Source organism: Schistocerca nitens, chromosome 2 (assembly GCF_023898315.1).
Source record: "Schistocerca nitens isolate TAMUIC-IGC-003100 chromosome 2, iqSchNite1.1, whole genome shotgun sequence".
Taxonomy (NCBI): Eukaryota; Metazoa; Arthropoda; class Insecta; order Orthoptera; family Acrididae; genus Schistocerca; species Schistocerca nitens.
Genome location: NC_064615.1, coordinates 638,339,650 through 638,359,057, shown reverse-complemented (window position 1 = coordinate 638,359,057; position 19,408 = coordinate 638,339,650). Strand labels below are relative to the sequence as shown.

At 40.7% G+C, this 19,408-nt stretch overlaps 1 protein-coding gene and 1 pseudogene across 1 annotated transcript in view; one reads left to right on the top strand and one right to left on the bottom strand.

Annotated features, from left to right (window-relative positions):
* Window positions 1–5,254: 5,254 nt before the first annotated feature.
* LOC126237571 (5S ribosomal RNA) lies at window positions 5,255–5,372 on the top strand (annotated as a pseudogene).
* Window positions 5,373–9,093: 3,721 nt separating this feature from the next.
* Window positions 9,094–19,408, bottom strand: part of LOC126234531 (brachyurin-like) — a 41,373-nt gene continuing 31,058 nt past the window's right edge. The window contains exons 6-7 of the mRNA XM_049943227.1: window positions 13,713–13,852; window positions 9,094–9,754 (exon numbers count right to left, since the gene is read on the bottom strand). Of these exons, the coding sequence (XP_049799184.1) occupies window positions 9,581–9,754; window positions 13,713–13,852 (314 nt within the window). The 3' untranslated portion in view covers window positions 9,094–9,580. The remainder of the gene's footprint in view (window positions 9,755–13,712; window positions 13,853–19,408) is intronic.

Below are 19,408 nucleotides of genomic sequence, written 5' to 3'. Positions count from 1 at the left end.
TGTCTAAATTTGTGGTCTTCTTGTAAAACTTACACACAGCAAAACGTGGCTGTAGGAGGTGGGTTTGGAGACTAAATGCAACTCAGTTAACTTCTATTCAAGCTGTACTTTGTATTGAATCCTCGTAAGATGTATGCACCAGCTGTGGGTGTCAGCAGTCTCTCGGAAGTAGAAACAAACTTTTAATGAGACGGAACGCTGCAGCAGGGTGGACCGACCGATAGATTTGCGGTGTGCGAAGTCAGTGAGGTCGCTGACAAGGAAAACTGCAAACCTCCAACCAGAACGGAGCTGGAGATCTACCAATAGAACATCACTGAAGCAACGGAAGATAAGGGGTTGGAATAGAGGAGGGCAAACGAGAAAAGACTTCACTGTGGCAGTCTCCGCGAGGAGTTGCAGACCATCCGGCGCCGAGCGAAAGCAATTCCGAAATTTTCTCAACCGTACAGTGTCCGATCAAAAGGACAGTATCGGCGAATGCTGCACCACGTCGATCAGGATGTTCAAGACCCTTAGTTAGAGGATGTGCTTTCTGTCGTGGGATACCCAAGAAATTGACATTTTAGTAGACATCCAGAGTAATAGTTGCTTCATAACGTACTGGTTAATGCAGTTTTTAGTTGTTCCCTTTTTGTATTTGTTTAAAATTTCTACAATATAAAGTACTGATATGCTATTTCTTGTTTAGTGTGGAAGAGCTGCACCCACTGTTAGTGTTAATGATGTCAGTACTGCGCCCACATTTGAGCGTTAATGTTTGTTTTCTTTAAATACTAGAGCGTGTTTTTATAAATAATTTTTATTTTACTAAGTGCACAAAACAGATAAGCAGTAATACTCTTACTCCTGGCACTCTGCAAATGGCCAGGAGTAAGGACATTACTGCTTATGCTGATAATCTCTGAGGTAAAAACAATAATTCATCCATGCTAATAAGGGCACATGATTTCGATGTGTCATACATTGTTATAATTTGTGTAGTGTTCATTAGTTCATCGTCGTACATTTTGTCGTTTGCTATGACTTTTTTGTTTTGTTTTATCGATGTAAAGAACACAATAACTGAAGAAATAGAATATCATCTTTTCCAATCAAAGGCAAAGTCATTTTCACTTCTTATATGATTTTAGTTAATAAGAGAACCAATACAATATAATGCCTGTGCAGCTCACAAAGGACGTGGATGTATATAAATATAGTTTAATAGCCCCCTGAATCCCATCCACTGTGTTCCGTGTTCACACAGCTTTTCAATTTATTTTTTTCATTGTTCCATTTGTGTTACAGGTTAAGAATATATTAGCAATCATTCCAGTCATTTTGAATGTACTCACAGCAGCTGACATTTTAATTTTCCTGTGTGCACATCTACGATATATAATAGATAAACGTGTTCCGTCATGGCTTTGTGTTACACGACACCCGTTACATGCAAAACTTAACGCACACAGTAAGGTAAGCAACTTACATATCACTTCTGCGAGGGCTAAAGGCAGGAGAATCAGCAATGACCAACGGCATGAGAATGCAAAAGGCTATGGAAACCATTGCATTAAAGCCATATAACATGTATCCACAGGACAGGTGTTCTGTAATTGGAAAAGTGTCATGATGACCTCTCCTCGACGGGACTGCCAAGGTGGAGGTGACCATGAGGAAAAGATAACCTCCAACGAGTCGGGGCGTGGAATGTTATAAGTTTGAATGTGGTAGGAAAGTTAGAAACCCTAAAAAGGAAATGCTAAGGCTCAGTCTAGATATAGTGGGGATCAGTGAAGTCAGTTAATAAAAATGGAAAGAAAACAAAGATGTCTGGTCAGGTCAGTATAAAGTGATATTAACAGCAGCAGAAAATGGTGTAACGGGAGTACGGTTCGTTATGAATAGGAAGGTAGGACAAAGAGTGTGTTACTGTGTATAGTTCACTGATAGGTTTTTTTCTCGTCAGAAACAACAGCAAACCAATCCGATAACGATAGTTCGGATACACACGCCGACATCGCAAACAGAAGATGAAGAGATAGAGGAAGTATATCGGGATACTGAGCGGGTAATTCATTACATAAAAGAAGATGAAAATCTAATAGTCATCGGGGACTGGAATGTTGTTGTATGAGGAAGGAGCAGGAGAATATGGTCTTGGGACAAGGAATGAAAGAGGAGAAAGACTATTTGAGCTCTGCCATAAATTTCACATAGTAACAGCTAATACTCTGCTCAAGAATCAGAAGAGGTGGAGGAAAAGGCTGGACAATACTGGAATATTTCTTTTAGATTACAACATGGTCAGTCAGAGTTTCCGAAATCAGACATCCGATTGTAAGGCGCACCCAGGAACAGATATAGACTCAGATCAAATTTGGTGATGATGAAGAGCAAGCTGAAGTTTAAGAGACTAGTCAGACAGAATCAATGCGCAACAAAGTGCGAAACGGAAGTACTAAGAAATGAAGAGATACGTTTGAAGTTGTCCATGCGTATAGATGCTGCGATAAGGAATAGTTCAGTAGGCAATTCAGCTGAAGAGAAATTGGCGTCTCTAAAGACCGCAAGTTGGAAAGAAAAACATAGGTACAAAGAAGTTAAATCCGAAGGAAACATGGTAACAGAAGAAAAACTTCAGCTGCTCGACAAAAAAAGGAGGTACAAAAATTTTCAGGGAAGTTCAGGACCACCGAAATACAAGTCACTGAGGAATGAAATAAACAGGAAGTGCAGGGAAGCTAAGGTAAAATGGCTGCATAAAAATGTGAAGAAGATATTATTGCTCAGCATATAGAAAAGTCAAAACAACTTTCGGTGGAATTAAAAGCAAGAGTGGTAACATTAAGAGTGAAATGGGAATTTCAGTCTTAGATGCAGAGAAGAGAGCTGATAGATGGAAAGAGTACACTAAAGGCCTCTATGATGGGGAAGACTTGTATGATGATGTGATAGAAGAAGAAACAGGAGAGTATATAGAAGAGACACGGCATGTAGCATTAGTATTATAATTTAAAAGAGCTTTGAAGGACTTAATATTGAATAAAGCTGAAGGGATAGATAACACTCCATCAAAATTTTTAAAATCATTCGGGGAAATGCCAACAAAACAACTATTCACACAGGTGTGCTAAATATATCAGTCTTGTGATACGCCACCTAACTTTCGGTAAAACGTCATCCACATTATTCCAAAGATTGCAAGAGGTGACAAGTACGAGAATTATCGGATAATCGGCTTAACAGCTCATGCATTCAGTTTGCCGACAAGCATAATATAAAGAAGAATGGAGAAGAAAATTGAGTGTAACTTAGATGACGACCAGTTTGGCTACAGGAGAGGAAAAGGCACCAGAGAAGCTGTTCGGAAGTTGCGGTTGATAACGGAAGGAAGATTAAAGAAACATCAAGACACGTCCACAGGATCTGTCGACTTAGAAAAAAGTTCGACTATGTCAAATGGTGCAAGAAGTTCGAAATTCACAGATTAATATTGATAATGTATAGGGAAAGACAGGTAATACACACCGTGTACAGAAACCAAGAGGAAACAATAAGAGTGGATGACCAAGAACGAAGTTCAAAAATGGTTCAAATGGCTCTGAGCACTATGCGACTTAACTTCTGAGGTCATCTGTCGCCTAGAACTTAGAACTAATTAAACCTAACTAACCTAAGCACATCACACACATCCATGCCCGAGGCAGGATTCGAACCTGCGATCGTAGCGGTCGCTCGGCTCCAGACTGTAGCACCTAGAACCGCACGGCCGCTTCGGCCGGCAAGAACGAAGTATTCGGATGAAAAAGAGTTTAAGACAGGGATGTAGTCTTTCGCTCCTACTGTTCAATCTATATGTTGATGAAGAAATGACGGAAGTAAATGAGAGGATCAAGGTTGGAGTGAAAATTCAAGATGAAACGATGTCAATGATAAGACTCTAATGACACTGCTATACTGAGTGAAAGTGAAGAAGAATTACAGGATGTGTTGTATGGAGTGAACCGTCGAACGGATACAGAAAATTGATTGAGGGTAGATCGAAGAAAGATGAAAGTAATGAGAAGTAACAGAAATGAGAACAGAGGGAAACTTAACACCAGGATTGGTCGCGAAGTAGATGAAGTTAGAGAACTCTACTAGCTAGGCAGCAAAATAAACCGTGACAGACGGAGCAAGGTGGACGTAAAAAGCAGACTAGCACAGACAAAAGGGGAATTCCTGGCTAAGAGATACTAGTATCAAACACAAGCCTTAATTTAAGGAAAAACTCTCTGAGAATGTAGGTTTGCAACACAGTATTATATGGTATTGCAACATCGACTGTGGGAAAACCGGAACAGAAGAGACTCGAAGCATTTGAGATGTTGTTCTACAGAAGAATGTTGAAAATTAGGTGGACTGGTAAGGTTAGGGATGAGGAGATTCTCCGCAGAATCGGCGAGGAAAGGAATATATGGAAAATACTGACAAGAGGAAGAGATAGGACTGTTAAGGCATCACAGTATAAGTTTCATGGTGTTAGAGGGAGTTGCAGAGGATAAAAACGGTAGAGGAAGACAGAGATTGAAATACATCCAGCCGATAACTAATGGTTCAAATGGCTCTGAGCACTATGGGACTTAACTGCTGTGGTCATCGATTCCCTAGAACTTGGAAAATCAACATACATGTCACCCTCCCCCTTCTTCCTTTTTACACGTAATAGACGTAAGATATCCGTAAATGAAACTGTATTTGTTTGGTGTAAGGGAAAAGGTGTATGTGAGTATGTGAAATTGGTTGGAGATTGTACATTGTATTTTCATAAATAAATTGATCTGTAGCGTAGCTTAAAACCGGACAAGGGTACATCTAGAATCTGTCGGCATAGAGTTTGCAACAGCATGTTACGTCAGCTCTCGGAGCGCTTGACCTTTGACCCCGCCGATAAGGCGGCGCTACGTCATCTTCGCAGCGCTCCAGCCACACATCCATGCCCGGGGCAAGATTCGAAGCTGCTACTGTAGCGGTCGCGCGGTTCCAGACTGTAGCGCCTAGAACCGCTCGGCCACTCGTCCTGCCCAGCAGATAACTGAGGACGTAGCTTGCTACTCTGTGATGAAGAGGTAGGTACAGGAGAGGGATTGTGGCGGGCCGCACCAAACCACTCACAAGACTGAGAAGACTGATGACTCAGTGTGGCTGTGGCATATTTATGTTAAATAATCCTGGATAACGCCTAGTATCGGTATTCAAAATCATTATTTCAGAAGCTAGTAAATTTAGTGCCAACGGCCTTGCCGCAGTGGCAACACCGGTTCCCGTCAGATCACTGAAGTTAAGCGCTGCCGGGCTGGGCTAGCACTTGGATGGGAGACCATCCGGTCTGCCCAGCGCTATTGGCAAGCGGAGTGCATTTAGCCCTTGTGAGGCAAACTGAGGAGCTACTTGATTGAGAAGTACATCTACATCTACATTTATACTCCGCAAGCCACCCAACGGTGTGTGGCGGAGGGCACTTTACGTTCGGCTCCGGTCTCGGAAACTGACATACGGCCGGGAGAGCGGTGTGCTGACCACATGCTCCTCCATATCCGCATCCAGTGACGCCTATGAGCTGAGGATGACACGGCGGCCGGTCGGTACCATTGAGTCTTCATGGCCTGTTCGGGAGGAGTTAGTTAGTTAGTAAATTTAGTACTGCAAATTTATTGTAACCCCAATAAATATGCCACTTATATCCAATGCATAATATATCAGCAGATTATTATTGTGCGCCTACGCAGATTTCATATTTACTTATTGTGTGTTTTCATTCCAGTATTTATATCCATTTCAGATTGTTATTTTACTGTCTGATTCCGATTTCGTCACCCCATTGACTGCCAGAAAGAGGTATATGTCATTGATAGGAAGATCAGACGGAATAAAACTAAACCAAAACAATAAGTGAACTAAAACTGTCATATTTTCCGATTGATACTCGTCCACACCACGTGCCGGCAATCGCACTGCTGTTATTTTAGAGCCACGTTATTAACTTCAGCACAAAAAATGATTCAAATGACTCTGAGCACTATGGGACTTAACATCTGAGGTCATCAGTGCCCTAGAACTTAGAACTACTTAAACCTAACTAACGTAAGGACATCACACACAACCATGCGGGAGGCAGGATTCGAACCTGCGACCGTAGCGGTCGCGCGGTTCCAGACTGAAGCGCGTAGAACCGCTCGGCCACTCCGGCCGGCCAATTTCAGCACATTACGTTGTCCACATATCTGCAATACTGAATACGTCTGCGATATTAAGCTTCGTGCTAGAGTTCAGAAATAATTTGCCTGATATCTACGGGACCATATAACTTCTGCGTTTGCAGGAGGTACCGACTCGCTCGTGTGGCATGCCAACGTCTTGTAGAAGTTGCGCTACGATAAACATAATTGTTCTTCTTGCCCAGTTATACAGTTCTATTTGTCCCTAAAATCTTCCAATAAGTCTTCAATTTTATGTAAAATGTAGGTATTTTACAATTGTGTTCTACGTAAACGTTCATGTCAGTTGCTCAGGACTCAAGAGATCACAGTGAACCGAATGTTTCCAGCATCGTCTTTGTGATTCATAGTTTACGATATTACATTTGTAACCTAAAATTTCTGTAAGTTATTCCTATGGGCAGAAAAAGGGTGAAAATTAATGTGTTGGGATGACGAGTGCGTTGAAGAGCACTTTTCAAGAGACCTATTAACACACATTAACTGTGTTCATCTTGGATAATAATAACCGCTTCAGCTATATGTAGTCCTTCAGGTGAACATGTAACTGAAACATTAGACCGTTTTAGCTTGGAATCTTTTTACCTAGCATTCGTTGTCCGTCAAAACAAAACACCGCTAAAAGACGGTATGTCATAGAATAAAAGTAGCCACATTCTAATATAGCGGATAGGTCCGCTACGGAACCGCGTACAGGGGGCGTGGCCGCGTGCTCTGAGATACTCAGAATGGCGGACCCATACGCTATATTGGAATGTGGCTATTTTTATTCTATGACATACCATAGTTTAGCGGTGTTTTGTTTTGACGGACAACGAATGTTGGGTAAAAATATTCCAAGCTTTTCCGCTCTAATGATTTAGTCATTCGTTCACGTGAAGATGTGGCTACTAGTGCCACGAAACCGCAACTGATAAAGTAATAAAGGCCTGCATACAGCTGAAGCTGTTATTAATGCCCAAGATGAGCACTCATGACTATCGTTGCTGCACCTACAAGGTTGTATGCAGTATTAACAGTGTCTACTATTCAAATTTGAACAGTTCGTTTATATGAGGGGCGAATTTCGGTTGAAAAAATGCAGAATTTGTTGTGGGACATCGTGGAATATTCTCGTTTCAGCCTATATGGTTTCATGAAGTTCCTATATGCGACGGCGCTACACGTAGCCTTCAATATGGCGTCTGAGTTTCAAGCAGAGAGCTGTCATTGAGTTTCCTTTGGCGGAAAAACAAAGTATCGCAGATATTCATAGGTGCTTGTAGAGTGTCTACGGAGACTTGGCAGTGAGCAAACGCACGGTGAGTCTTTGGGCGAAGCATCTGTCATCATCGCAACCAGATAGCGCAGATCTGTCCTACCACCCACGTGTCAGCCGGCATACATACCTGTGACTTCTTCAGTGCCGGAACGTGCGGACACACTCATTTGAGGTGATCGACGAATCACAGTGAAACGCCTCGCTGCACGACTGGACGTCTCTGTTGGTAGTGCGGACACACTCGTCCGCTAGTTGGGGTACTGAAAGGTGTTTGCCGTCTGGGTCCAACGCATCCTAACAGAAGACCGTAAAGAGCAGCGAAGGACAATGTGAGAGGAATTGCTTACTTGTAACGAGGCTGGTCGCGACTATTTTTTGTCGAAAATCGGCACAAGGGCTGAAACATGGGTTCAATCCACGTTATGACACACTATCTGTCCTCCAAGGAAAAAGTTCAAAGACGCACTCTCAGCCGGTAAAGTGATGGCGACGGTCTTCTAGGATTGTGAAGGGGTTATTCTGTCTGACTGCCTCCTTCATGGTGTAGCGATCAACTCTGAAATGTATTGTGCTACCCTCAGAAAATTGAAGAAACAGCTTCGTTCGCACCTCAAAATTGCAAACGAACTTCTCCACGATAACGCAAGGCCTCACATAAGTCTGCTCATCCGAGAGGAGCTCACAAAACTTCATTGAACCATTCCTCGTCCACCCAACAGTCCGGATCTCGCACGTTCCGACTTACATGTTTTTGGACCAATGAAGTATACACTCCGCAGAAGGTAGTAAGTACTTGGATGATGGGGAGGTTGTCGATGCAGCAAGACGATGACTCCATCGTCGACCAGTGGAATGGTTACCACGCTCGCACACAGGCCCTCCCAGTAAGGAATCATAAGGCCGTTGCACCGAACGGAGATTGTCTTGAAAAATATGGTTTTGAAACCAAAAAAGTGTGAAGTAATATGGTGTACTGGAATCATGAATGAAACCAACCCACTTTCAGAAAAAAGGTATTGCATTATTTACTAAACAGCCCTCGCAACTCTGACTGAAGTTAAATTGGAGCGTTAAAATAATTGTTTCGCCAAACGGACTTATTATTACAAAATTATCAAGATGTGGATCACCAGAAGTAAGCGTGATACTAATTAATAATTATAAGAAATCACGATGTAAACAGAAGGCCTAAATTTTTCTGACAATCTTCATGTGAATGTGCTAGATGCAAACTTGTTAAGTAACTTTAAAAGGTTTTATGAAGATAATCGTTAAAAAAGCGGTGGCAGTTTCTTAAATAATATCTGACACGATGAAAGCTGTCATGTGAAGAATGTTTCTAATCTGAAGCTGTCGAGACGCAACTCGTAAATAAAGAATATGTGAGTGTAAAAATATTTGAATAATTGCATTTATAACCGGATATTACTGTTATTGAACATAATTAGTTTGAGAAACAAATGTTCGATACACAATTATCTTCATTTCAGGGGACACTTACCTTTCTTATTAAAACACAATTTACATCAAATCGAAGGTTTCGAGTTGAAATGTTTACAACAGAAGATAACGGGAGTGATCATCTAATTAATCAGCAGTAAAAAATTTATTTCGTGATCTAGATAGAAAGGACATTGTAACATACATAATGATCAGGGATTAGTTAAGGAAATTATTTGCTTGATTCATAATCTTTTAACTTACTCTGAGAGGTGACGATCATCACACTTGTGTTACTGCTCAAGCAAGCAAACGTAAATCATTTAAACGTTGGAGGCGTATGATTACCTACGTCTGTGAATTTAAAAGATGGTAGCAGATAAACAGAGGAGTATCAATGTCTGCATGGAGTGTACTGAATAAGACGTACTTTTAAACAGTGACCGTTTTGTTGCTATTGCTTACAATATATGTGAATACTGTCTGACGACTGATACGTTGTGTGGTTAACTGTAAAGACAGATTACCATTAACTTTGTTTCTAGTCGCCTGAAATTCGAATAAAGGGACAACGGAAAGACGTGGTTGGATTGATGAAGTTAGTTACGCTAAGCAGCGCCTCGACAGCGGCTACATCCTAGGAGACGGTGACGCCGGCGTTCTCGGAGATCCAGTCGAGGTAGTGGGAGACCTTGGTGAAGACCTCCGGGTAGCTGTTCTCGCAGCCCGTGTCCGAGCCGAAGGACACGATACCCACTTGCGTCCAGACGCCGTCGGACGCCTTGTACACCAGCGCGCCACCACTGTCGCCCTGCAACCATTAACAGCAAGTTGTGATTCAGATGTGGAGCTGCAGACCTAACGACATTACTTGTAATGAACCAAAGACAGTGAATAGAGCAGACACTGCCGGAAAGGTAGAACATTTTAGTAAAGGGAGTAAAATCGCAAAGAGAGTCGCATAGGATTCAATTTTGGGTCCATTCATATTCGTTTTATATGGGAATGACCTTTCAATTAACATTCAAGAAGCAAAACTGATACTTTTTGCAGATGATATTAGTATTCTAATAAATACCATTAGGGAGAAAACAACCGAAAGTTCGCAAATTATATTTTACAAAGAATTAGTAAGTGGTTCTCTGAAAATGGACTCCTCCTAAATGTTGAAAGAACACGGTAGATTCAGTTCTGTAGAACAGTCATACCAACAATTGACGTCGCACATGATCAGGAGTCAGCAAGTAGGTTAGAATGCTCCAAATTTTTAGATACATATTAATGAGAAATTGAACAGGAAGAAGCACATTATTGAGCTTCTCAAACAATTAAGTTCAGCTACTTTGCTCTTTGTATAATTGATAATCTTGGAAACAAACGTAGCAGACTTCTCAAAAATTTTGCATATTTTCACTTAATAATGTCGCACGGATTAATTTCCTGGGGTTACTCACCACTTAGAAAGAAAGTATTGATTGCTCAAAAGCGAGCAGTTAGGATAGTATGTGCTGTTTACCCAAGGACGTCAAATGGGTACCTCTTCAAGGAGCTAGGCATTTTCACTGCACCGTCAAAGTAGATATTTTGGCTGATGAAATTCGCCATAAACAATCCATCATAGTTTGAGGAGAACAGTGATGTATACATCTACAATACTAAAGGGAAAAATGACCAACGTGAAACCATAAGTTTCAGCCTTGACCACAAGCGCCGGCTGGGGTGGCCGAGCGGTTCTAGGCGCTGCAGTATGGAACCGCGCGACCGCTACGGTCGCAGGTTCGAATCCTGCCTAGGGCATGGATGTGTGTGATGTCCTTAGGTTAGTTAGGTTTAAGTAGTTCTAAGATCTAGGGGACTGATAACCTCAGAAGTTAAGTCCCATAGTGCTCAGAGCCATTTGAACCATTTTTTTGACCACAAGTCCAGTTTTCAGCATTGACCACAAGTTCTCAATCGGGTTGAGGCTGGGACTGTTGCAGTTCAAGTCGGCATAATAATGCGATGGTCAGCGAACCATTTTTTATTGATTCCAGCATTGTGATAAGGCGCACTGTCTTGCTGAAAGATGCACTGTTCCTTGTTATTTTCAGACAAATCACAAACAGAGGGCAAAAAATTTCAGCAATGATTCTTGGTACTGTTTGTCGTTAATGTTGCCCTGTACCGCTTGCAGAATCCCGGTGCCGTATCTTGCCATGCATCCCCACACCATGACAATGGTGAGTCGCTTCACAGTGGCAGTGGTACACTCAAACAGGATATCTTCGTCTGGTCGACGACGAATGGAAATTACGTCGCTTCCTAAGACGTGCTTTTTGCATAAAACCGTAAAACCGTTTTGTGCATAAGCTTTAAGTCGCCGACTCTCAGTTAGAAGTTTTACTACAATCTATAATGCCCGTGTTTCAATATGATCTTTTACCACTCATAATGTTCTCTTAATGCTTTCCATGCAACTTCTTTGTAACGTTTTTTCCCCTTTTGGACGTGAATCTCTAATTCAAGGTGTGGACGGGGCTAATTCGTCTCGCATTATTCTTCCGGTCAACAGATGGTAGTACTATTGGTAATCTGGCTTACCAGTTTATTTGCTCCTTCGTGTACGTTGCTCAGTGCTTTGCGCTGGCTGTTGGTACACTGTGTCTTGTACTCTGCATTGCCGCGCTCGGAGTCGCAGCACAAAATGTAAGTGTCCTGGTGTTCATCCCATTTTTCTTTACCCAGGCAGTCATCCGTTGTATTGTCTCGTGTTGCTATGACACTGACGTGTTTTACCGCACCTAGACCGATCGCTGTTCTCCAAAAATGTTATATGGTAGGGGAAGGTGCGCTATTTTCGGATGGGAGGCTAGTTCCGGATAAGTGGATATTTGCTCCCTGAACAGTGCTTCAGATGCGGAAACTAGGTGAAATCCTTGTTCTTCCGCCATTTTAGTGGCCTATGCTCACAGTTGATCTTTTCTTAATATTTTACACTTGAATGTCGTTTTTGTAGGCACAGCTTAAGCATCACAGCTACATGGTAAGTAGTTTCATATGTAAACGTTTTTTTGAATTACCGCTACCAGTCACAAACTTCGTCAACTATTGCATTACTTAATTATTTAGTGACATGTTGCGAGGTAAACGTCATCTTCAGGCTAAATGGCATTACAAAAACAACTTTAAAATATGGCCATACAGATGTTACATAGTCTTTTGGTGAATGCTGTGGTCATCCTGTGGAAGAAGAGAAAACTTAGCAAGAGGTGATGTCATTTTGGAAGCTGGACTGATATTTGCACGAAAATGTTTTGTAACGGTCACTCAACCGCGTGGGATTAGCCGAGCGGTCTAAAGCGCTGCAGTTATGGACTGTGCGGCTGGTTCCGGCGGAGGTTCGAGTCCTCCCTCCGGTATGGGTGTGTGTGTTTGTCCTTAGGATGATTTAGATTAAGTAGTGTGTAAGCTTAGGGACTGATGACCTCAGCAGTTAAGTCCCATAAGATTTCACACACATTTGAACATTTGTAACGGTCACTCACTTTTTTCTTCTGGTGTGGCAGAGTCGTAGTGATGCGCTCGGGTGCCTCCATTTCCGTGCCTCTCCTAGTCACTGTTCACAAATTGTCACTAACATAACAGTAACTTGGAAACACGATCACAAACAGTTGTGTAGTGCAATGGACAAGATGGCGGTCGAAATACAGCTGGTTTCAATTTGACTATCGAATTGTCGATCTATGTGGTGTCAGATGTTTTACCTGTCTTCTACACGTCTTGTTATCGTATTACAGATGTAGGTTGACGAAATACACTACAAATTGAGCACCTGTTACAATATTATTGAACACATTATAATATAAACTATTTATTTCACGTATTTCCAAGCTATTGCTGGGGCTAAAGCCAAACGACTATGTCACTAACGCAGCAGTCACTTGGAAACAGGATCATAAACATATCTGTAGTGCAGTGGACAATATGGCGGTCGAAATGCTGCTTCTTTCGATTTGGCTATCGATTTGTTGATCTACGTGGTGTCAGATGTTTACCTGCCTTCTGCACGTCTTGTTATCGTATTACAGATGTAGGTTGACGAAATACAGTACAAATTGAGCACCTGTTACAATATTATTGAAAACATCATGATATAAACTAATTTAATTTACATATTTCTAAGCTATTGCTGGGCCTAGATTCAAACGACTGTCATGTTACGTATCTTTTATTCTAGGAGTGCTGTAGTGAAATTGGAAAAGAAATGTGAATTTTGAAGTCTGTCATTTCATTCAGGATCCCGTTATTCCCAATGTGGCTGTGGATGAATATTTCCATTTTCCAGCTCTTTTCTAAGTTATGAAGTACTTTGAGGTCATTGTCTATTGAAACACTGTGTCCTGCTTCGTTTATATTTTTCGCTATAGCCACGATCCCTCTTGAAGATGTCCTCCACAGATGGGGAGGAAACACTGGTATTTAAGGTGAAATCCATTTGACCTCCACATAATAGCCCAGAATATTATATTAATTATTAGCAACATATATGATTAAAAACTGTTCGCTTCAATTATAGAAACATTTGTGGAAAAAATTATGAATACTCAGTTTTTCGTTACGTGATTTTTAACTGGAATGCAAGTACAATAAAATAGATATGATTTTTTTGTGTATTGCCTTTGTTGCAACTGCAAATATACGTCCACTGACTGTAAACGGTATCTGTGACAATATTTTTATGATACAGAAATAGCTGTTCAGACCAGTAGAAACCCAACTTTGTTACTTACACTGCAGGGACTGCCATCAGGATTACCGAGAGCACAAATGACGTCATCGTCGATAGCGCCAGGATATAATTCAGAGCACTCGCTGTTGGATATGACGACCATGTCGACATATTTCAGTGTTGTACTTACTGTCGATGAATCTGAAACAGAAATGTGTATTTTGCTCATTCACTGAAAGGAAGTCTTCTTGTTGCGAAACGCCTCGTTACCGTCTTTAAAAAATATTTGAACTGTGTTAAGGACACTATGTTGAATGAAAAGAATTCTTACATTAACACACGAGAAGTACTGAATAGAAATGCTCTAAGTTGAATTCGAAGCTCCTCGAGATGACACTAAACTTTTATTTTGTGTTCTGTAAATAAGTATTTTCCTAAAGTATCGACGCTATACTTAAGAAACCCATAATTTCCTTCCTCCCTTTCTTCCTTCCTTCTTTGCCCTTTTCAACGTGTGGGTGTTAGTTCGTTTTTAAACCAAAGGAAAATAACAGAACTGCTGTCTGAATCTCTTCATTGGCCATTGTATACTTCGTCTTCCGGTTTAGTTATAATGTAATACTTGGCATACCAGTCGCTCAAGCGGCATCCTTTTAATACCGTCGTCCCATTTTTTTGGTAGTGTCTAATGTCTTCGGTCATTGTTGTTTACACGTTTAGTCTGTCCCGTATCTTCACTTCGCAATCGGTCTCTCTATATTAATCCAAAAAGTGATCTCGGACACTTCAATTCTTTATTCCTTCCCTTCTTTTAGAGTGCAATTTTTACTACAATTCAGTATATAAGAACAGGCTTAGTCATCACGTTGTGATGTCTTAGCGTTTCCTCTCTCCGTATAGCTCTGCGAAGGTGGCTCCTTATACAACCATTTATAGCATTACACAGGGGTTATCACACCTAATGGAGTAAATGCACAGAGTTGAACATACACGGTATTAGAATCAAATAGCTCTACTAAACATGGACTCTAAGACGCATACCTGTAGAGCTATGGACAATTCTTCATACTGTCAAGCAAATCTCTTCTGCTGAACAAGCGCACATAGCTCTCAAGGTGTGCATTTTAGAGTCTCAGTTTACTAGACAATTTTTTCTTGTTTTGGCCCATAATAACATCTCCCGAAATACGGAAGGAAAAAGAGTTTGCAGTAGAAGAGGTTTGTTTCACAGTATCGAAAATGACGTAGTGCCCATATCTCTTCAGATATGAATTTTAGAGCCCATGTTTACCATACTAATTTGCTTCTAATATCGTGTACTTTCAACTGTATGTGTTTTCGCCGTTAATTATGGTACACTCTGTATTTGTGTATGTTTTGAACAACATGTCAATTAGTTTTGTTTATTGATATAACTATCTCGAGCCATTTAAACGAATTTACCTGCTCTATTATCTTCGTGTTTATCACTATTTTTGCTTTTGTTAGGAGTATATCTTCCACTGCCATTCCTTTCGTTTTGTTTACCTATCTACTCGTTCGATAAGTTTGTAAAATGTTATACAGTTCAGTTACATTGTTTTATGAAGCGATTTCACTGTCAAGTTGGAGAACTTGTTGTCTGCAAATAAAATTGTGACAATAAATTTTTTCCTGTTCTCCAAATTTGCAGGTAAGTACTAGCCAGTAAGTATTTCCCAAAATTTCATCCTTTCGACCTTATCTCAGGCCTTACCATAGTCAAGGAAGCGCAAGCACTAAATATCATATAGCAACTGCACAAATCTCTTTTTGAGTGCCTTATTGAACTCTCCTCTTTTTCTGTTACTTGTTTTGGAATAAATGTTGCTTCTGCAGAGGAGCTACCTTTACCAAAAGCGTATTGCTTCAATCTTAAAAACGTTTTTGTCGTTGGCTGGAGTTTCTTACTAATGATAGACTAATAGATTTTATAAGCAGCATTTAAAATGGATATACCCTTATAATTTGAGTAGAATTTTATCTCATTTCTAGCGTATATGTATGGTTCCTGCTAACTTCCATGCCTCCGGAATTTTCTTCAAGCATTAAATATCACACAGCAACTGCACAATAGTGGCATATTTTATAAGTTCCAGATTTATTCCATCTATAACTGCAGCCTTCCTGTTGCTGGCCCCCTTTAATACTTTCCAAGACTATCATCTGGGCTGCATTGTATTCTCCAGTGTTGCCGGTATTTGTGCAGTAGGGCTCATCTTCCATGACTAAAAGCTGTTTCCATATTTGATTTATGTCCTACTGTAACAGTGGAAGGTAAAAAGAGATGCGAACAACAGTTCTGGGCAACTACCCATGCGAACTGTTTTATGTGTAGTTAAGCCTCAACTGCAAGTGCTAGAGAATGGAATACTAAATTCAAAAATTTAGAGTAGGACCAGTTGTGACCTATGTGCAGTCAGGAATAGATTCGGAGTAGTACTGCAACATCATAAATATTTGTAATCATATTTACAAGACAGCTGACGTCTAGCACATGCATTCGAAATTTAGTATAGATAGTACAGACATTTTGAGACTGACGTCCGATAGTAAGGTCTTAAATGCCCATCACATCAGGACAGAAAATGAGTTTGTAATGTCTCTTCCATGTCGAAGCAGCTTTACCAGTAGATTCTGCTCAGTAAATTCTTGTCCACTTATCCCATCCAAAATGGATTATATTTAAGTGCAGTAGCAGACAGAGGGCAACGGTCTTGCCGCAGCGGTAACACCGGTTCCCCTCACATCACCGAAGTTAAGCGCTGTCGTGCTGGGCTAAGCACTTGGATGGGTGACCATCCAGTCTGCCGAGCGCTGTTGGCTAGCGGGGTGCGCTCCGCCCTTGTGAGGCACACGTAGGAGCTACTTGATTGAGAACGGCCGGGAGGGCGGAGTGCTGACCACATCCCCCTCCATATCCGCATCCAGTGACGCCTATGAGCTGAGGATGACACTGTAACGTCGCGAGTTAATGCGCGACAACATTCGTTGCTATACAGCCCGCAGTATTGGAGCCGGAGGCTGTGAAAGAAATCGCCATTTGTGTATTAGCCAATGAGTCATGTACGCCTGCTACTACGGTTGCGTGAGAATGGCTCCTGTATCACTTATTAGCGACCGTACATTCACCACCTATAAGAACCTAAATAAATGGTATTAAATATTATTCAATCATTTTCAAAAGCGGTACTCTACCTTTTGACATTCAGGAGAAGATTGTATCCAAATTACAGCTTTATAAATGTCATAGTTTCAGAGATAGAAAAAAAATTGCTAAAAAAGTCAACAACCGACACTTAGGAAACTAAATTCAGTTAGGAAATATAAAAGGTTGTCCTTTGGTATTATCTAAAAACATAACCAGAGCTCTCAGTGTGCAGAATTAATTAAATGAGATTTTAATATTAAAACTTTAATTATTTATGTTGTCATAATACAAAAATCAGACATCAGACAAAATTATTATTTGTGTGTAATACTGTTGTGGGAGTAAATGTGAGTGAATGAGGGTGTGTACGTAGGACAGTCATCAAATTTAAATGGTGCTTTACATATCATCTTAAGTAATCTGCAAGAGTTACGCAAACCTGTTGTGGGAAAATGTTCATAGGGAATTTACCCACTTTACTGATTAAGACGTACGTCTAGGTGTGATTGCTATTATAACAGAGCAGCCAGAAAGTCAGCTGGAGTATTATCTGTATCTAAAGGATATTTCCACATTTATTGCTTTTTCGTTTTCGTTTATTAAACATTACTTTAATATTTGTATATCAGAATGACGTAGATGCGTCTGCATGTAAGGTTTGGTACAGGCCATTTCTGGCGCGAGTATGATCATGAGCGAGAATTCTGATTGGCAGCGAATATGGTTAGCCAATCAGAATTGAGATGGTTCCTGCTCGTTACCTGATAGCTATACTGGGAGTGAGTACACAAGAAGGGATTCGCTCGCTAGCTTTGAATGCGGTCGGTCATGTTACTTTCATAATGTGTGAAATGAAGGAATATTGAGTCCCTCGCGTTTGATACGTGGCGCGACTAATGCTGATGTATTTATGGACAGTTTTGTGAAGTTTGGAAGTTTTGGAACTATTTTGTTGGAATGATATTCGCGTGTGAAATTTTGGCCTTCATAGTATCCACGTGGCAATGTTGCAGTATTAAACCAATGAGCATTTTTTGGCGAGCGGTTTCTTTTCTGAGAAATCCACAAGAAGGACCGAATGTAATAACTCGTGTTAGTAGTGAAATTAATGACTGTGAGAACGTTGTTTACTTCGGGTGGGGTTTGTACATATCTCTGGCTGCTGTGCATGTGAAATGAGTGTACGAATTGTGAATGTGAAGAAAATAGCCAATAGTTTAAATGTGGACTGAATAGTACCGTTTCTTTGCCTAGATGGCAAAACAAACCTTCTTGTGTGGAAATTTCGGACATTATTTTCCAGAAGCCGATCCATTTCCTTACCGCCCGATAAATTTTTTAATGTCAGTTTTTCTACAGGACTTTACTTCATTACTAGAGAGTTGCGCGGCCTCAGTAATTGTAGGTATTAGATGGTGTATTTTTTATCAACGGTGCTTTTACATCATCTTGTAAGTATCTACGTTGCCAATTGGAGGGACATCGAGCAGACGTCGTTCTGAGGTAGGTGAATTGTAATTTGCAGCCTGCACACAGCAATACTCAAAAGCCCAGCCGCGCCGCAGCACGGCGTCCGGTCGGTACCGTTGGGTCTTCATAGCCTCTAAACATAGAAATGGATTTTTCCGCCAAGGTGAGATTCCCACTCACGATGTCCATGCCTCGATTTGAAGGAAAATGCAAATAGAAAATCTGATTAGTCGAATGGATGAAGTTTGATGAGATACAGCATAAATAGGTGCAAATGGTTTGGCACTGTTTATAGGTTTAGAGTTATGGCATGCAATGTAAGCAGTAAACATTTCACAGAAACAAATAAGGCTGTTTACAGCGCAATGCACATGGAACAGTGAGTTAAAGCTGTATAGCTATTTTAATAAATCTTAAGAGAAAAATTTGTTTATTTACTTGGCATAGAAAATTCAATGTTGATAATGGGATACATAAACGTATTAGTGCATGAACGCCACAAGAATCCTGGGGAAGGGGAGAGGAAAAAAGTCATGCTTCCCATTTCACTTTCTCTTGACCGTATGAACAAAGGACATGACAAAGAGTGAGACGTTATGGTATTTGATATTTGAAGGCGATATAGTTCTCTTATCAAAAAATGAAAAAGAGTTGCAGTAAATTGTAGAAACAGTTCAGTCTACTGGGGAAGCTTAGCGCATGGAACGAAATCTAAAAATACTGCTGAATGCAGAAAAACTAGAATATTATAATGATTCCATTATCTACCGAGTAGAACATGTCGATCTCCGTCTAATAAGGTATTTTGTATGAAAAATTTGGTTAAGGAGTATAGAAATCTGACCACTACGGAAAGAGGAGAGGACAAGGTTATTCAAAAAATGATATAGCGAAGAAAGGAAAAGGTAAAATGGATGATGCGCTGCGAATTGGAAAAGTTCTATGAAGAGTAAGATAAGACAGGCAATTACTGGTAACATTAAAAAGAAAAAGAAACAATGGGATTATGCATATTCCAATGAGAAATGATAGCGTAAAAGCGTTCTGGGAAGAAGTGAGATCATAAAAACGATGTTGAGGATTTTGTAGAGAGAAGAGCGAAGAAAGAAGACGAAGAA